The 2210-nt window shown below is 45.3% G+C and overlaps 1 protein-coding gene across 1 annotated transcript; it reads left to right on the plus strand.

Annotated features, from left to right (window-relative positions):
* Positions 1-297: 297 nt before the first annotated feature.
* Positions 298-682, plus strand: AYO21_12168 (hypothetical protein; the record flags this gene model as incomplete). The annotated part of the gene is made up of 2 exons (XM_022661972.1): positions 298-331; positions 387-682. 2 exons carry the CDS (start codon positions 298-300, stop codon positions 680-682), a joined length of 330 nt encoding a protein of 109 aa, XP_022505718.1.
* Positions 683-2210: the final 1528 nt, after the last annotated feature.

Here is a 2210-nt window from a genome sequence, read left to right on the forward strand (position 1 = left end):
AGAAAGGGGAAGACATTGAGTATCCCTTGCGGAGGAGCGTACGATATAAGGAGAGAAGGAGGGGACATTATTCCTCCTTCTCTCTCCTCAGATTTATCCTCCTTGTTACTAGGTTGGCTAGCTAGTTGCAGAACTCTTTCCAAACCCTCACACAGACGTCTTCAAAAAATGGGCGAATTCTTCACCTACGACTATGACATCGAGGCCATCTCGGCTGCAATTAAGGCAGGACAGCTTAAACTTAAAGGTTCGAAGCGCGCTTAATACCACCAATGTCTGCCATTCATTATCCCCGGCATGGGTACTACTTCTGCTGCGAAACTCTACCTGGGTAAGTCTACCGTACGTAACCTATTACAATGGTTGTTACTAAACCATCACCCTAGCCAAACGGCTTCATCCGAAGCGCTTCTTTAGTGCCGCTGAACGTGGCCTCTTAAGGTGTATTTGGGGTGCAGATGATAACGAGTGGGTTGACCTCCCTGGTCCTGCTTACTTCTGGCCTGATAAGCCTGAGTGGTACGCGAAGAATGGTTTCGAACCAAGAGTTGATCAGAAGGATAACTACAAAAAGGCTCTGGCAGCTTTGAATGGTGAATTCGTTGAGGAGTGGGAAGATCATCTCCTTCATAGCCAAGCCCCATATGACTTGGTGTGGAATAGGTTCTTTGTGGGTGCCTGATCTTTAGGGGTACCTGATCAAGGTCATCTCAGTTAGCACTGGGGGGGAGGGGGGAAATTAAGACAGACCTGTCTTCACTAGGTCGTTCGGCAAGTAGTAAAGTCCGATAGAGATTGAATGGAACGCAAGGAGCTGAATCACTCTGCGCTCTCCTCTTCTTTTGTAGCTACGATTCAGACTGTTACTTTGGTTGTTACAATTCTCCATACACTTGCGGATAGGAATATCTCAGCAGACTAAGTCTCCACAGTTACAATTTGTTTCTCGCCGACGCGTTGTTGAGAGTGAGTATCTCGAGACAGTAATGATTCATATTCCCTGCCTTGCCCATATTATCCAACTGGCCACTCATGAGTCTTGTTGACGACACAATCAAGATCACCGCGAAGAACAGAAGAAGGCTAATTAGGAGTAGGGCGAGAACAACCCAAATCCGGAAGCACACACACTATTATTGACCTTGGTGATGCGAAGGGTAACCGTATACTAGAAAATATCTATTGTAACAGTCTTTGTAACAATCTTGCAGCTTGGAGAAATCATGATCAAAATTATGATCAAAACCACCTGTCGTTGCGAGAGGTTTCACACCGTATAGTAACGTCGAAGGCTACTCAACCTTATTCAAGATGTTACTCTCTTTCTTTCAGGCCGAGGATTGGATAGATGGGCGTAGCCGCTTCACACTTCAAACTCTGATTGAAGAGGAGGATGCGGATGATGATATAGACGATGAGGAGCATCTCGCCGAGTAAGACCGGGTAAGAGGTTTAGTCAGTGAGGATGATGATGATCGACCACTACGACTACGTTTTCAACTCTAGCGGCGCTAAAAACAACCAAAGTAACAACTAACAACATCCAGGCGAAGACCGAAACAATCCCCGAAATATCAGTACCGATTATGAGTACGACGAAAGTACTGATTGAGATGCCCTATATATACGGCTAAGATGATGACGAACATGACGACGACCAACATGACGACCAGAATAAACTATCAGACTAGATACCTAACTGGAGGGTGAATTTATGTACTGTGGGATCAATAATGATAGATAACTAGCCTATAGATAGAGATGTTAACGCTTGAAGAAGGCTTCAAGGTTAACAGGTAGGATCCCTCCTGCTATATACATGCGATAAGCCAGCTGTTTAGCTAGCTACCTGATTCCTTAGTTAGTGGCCTGAGCTGAGTGGACGGTGTCACGTGGGTGTTCGTGACACCTTTACTAGCATCGAGACGATTTATCGTACTAAAGAGGCATTGGAAACATTAGCAGCGACGGCGATAGCGACACGAAGGAGTAGGTAGTCTACAAATAGTAGGAATAGCATCTCTAATAACCTAATCGAGGCGTTTATACACGTTTTTTAGATAGACGATAGTGGTAGTTGAGCGATTGAGAGGTGTTGCACTGCAACACCGTGTTGGATAAGTGTTGCAACTTGGGGTTGTTGCTACTTATGGGGTGGGGACTTACATTGACTGTTACAAGGGCTGTTACAACGATTGTTACAAGAGCTG

Source organism: Fonsecaea monophora (assembly GCF_001642475.1).
Source record: "Fonsecaea monophora strain CBS 269.37 chromosome Unknown Scaff268, whole genome shotgun sequence".
NCBI lineage: Eukaryota > Fungi > Ascomycota > Eurotiomycetes > Chaetothyriales > Herpotrichiellaceae > Fonsecaea > Fonsecaea monophora.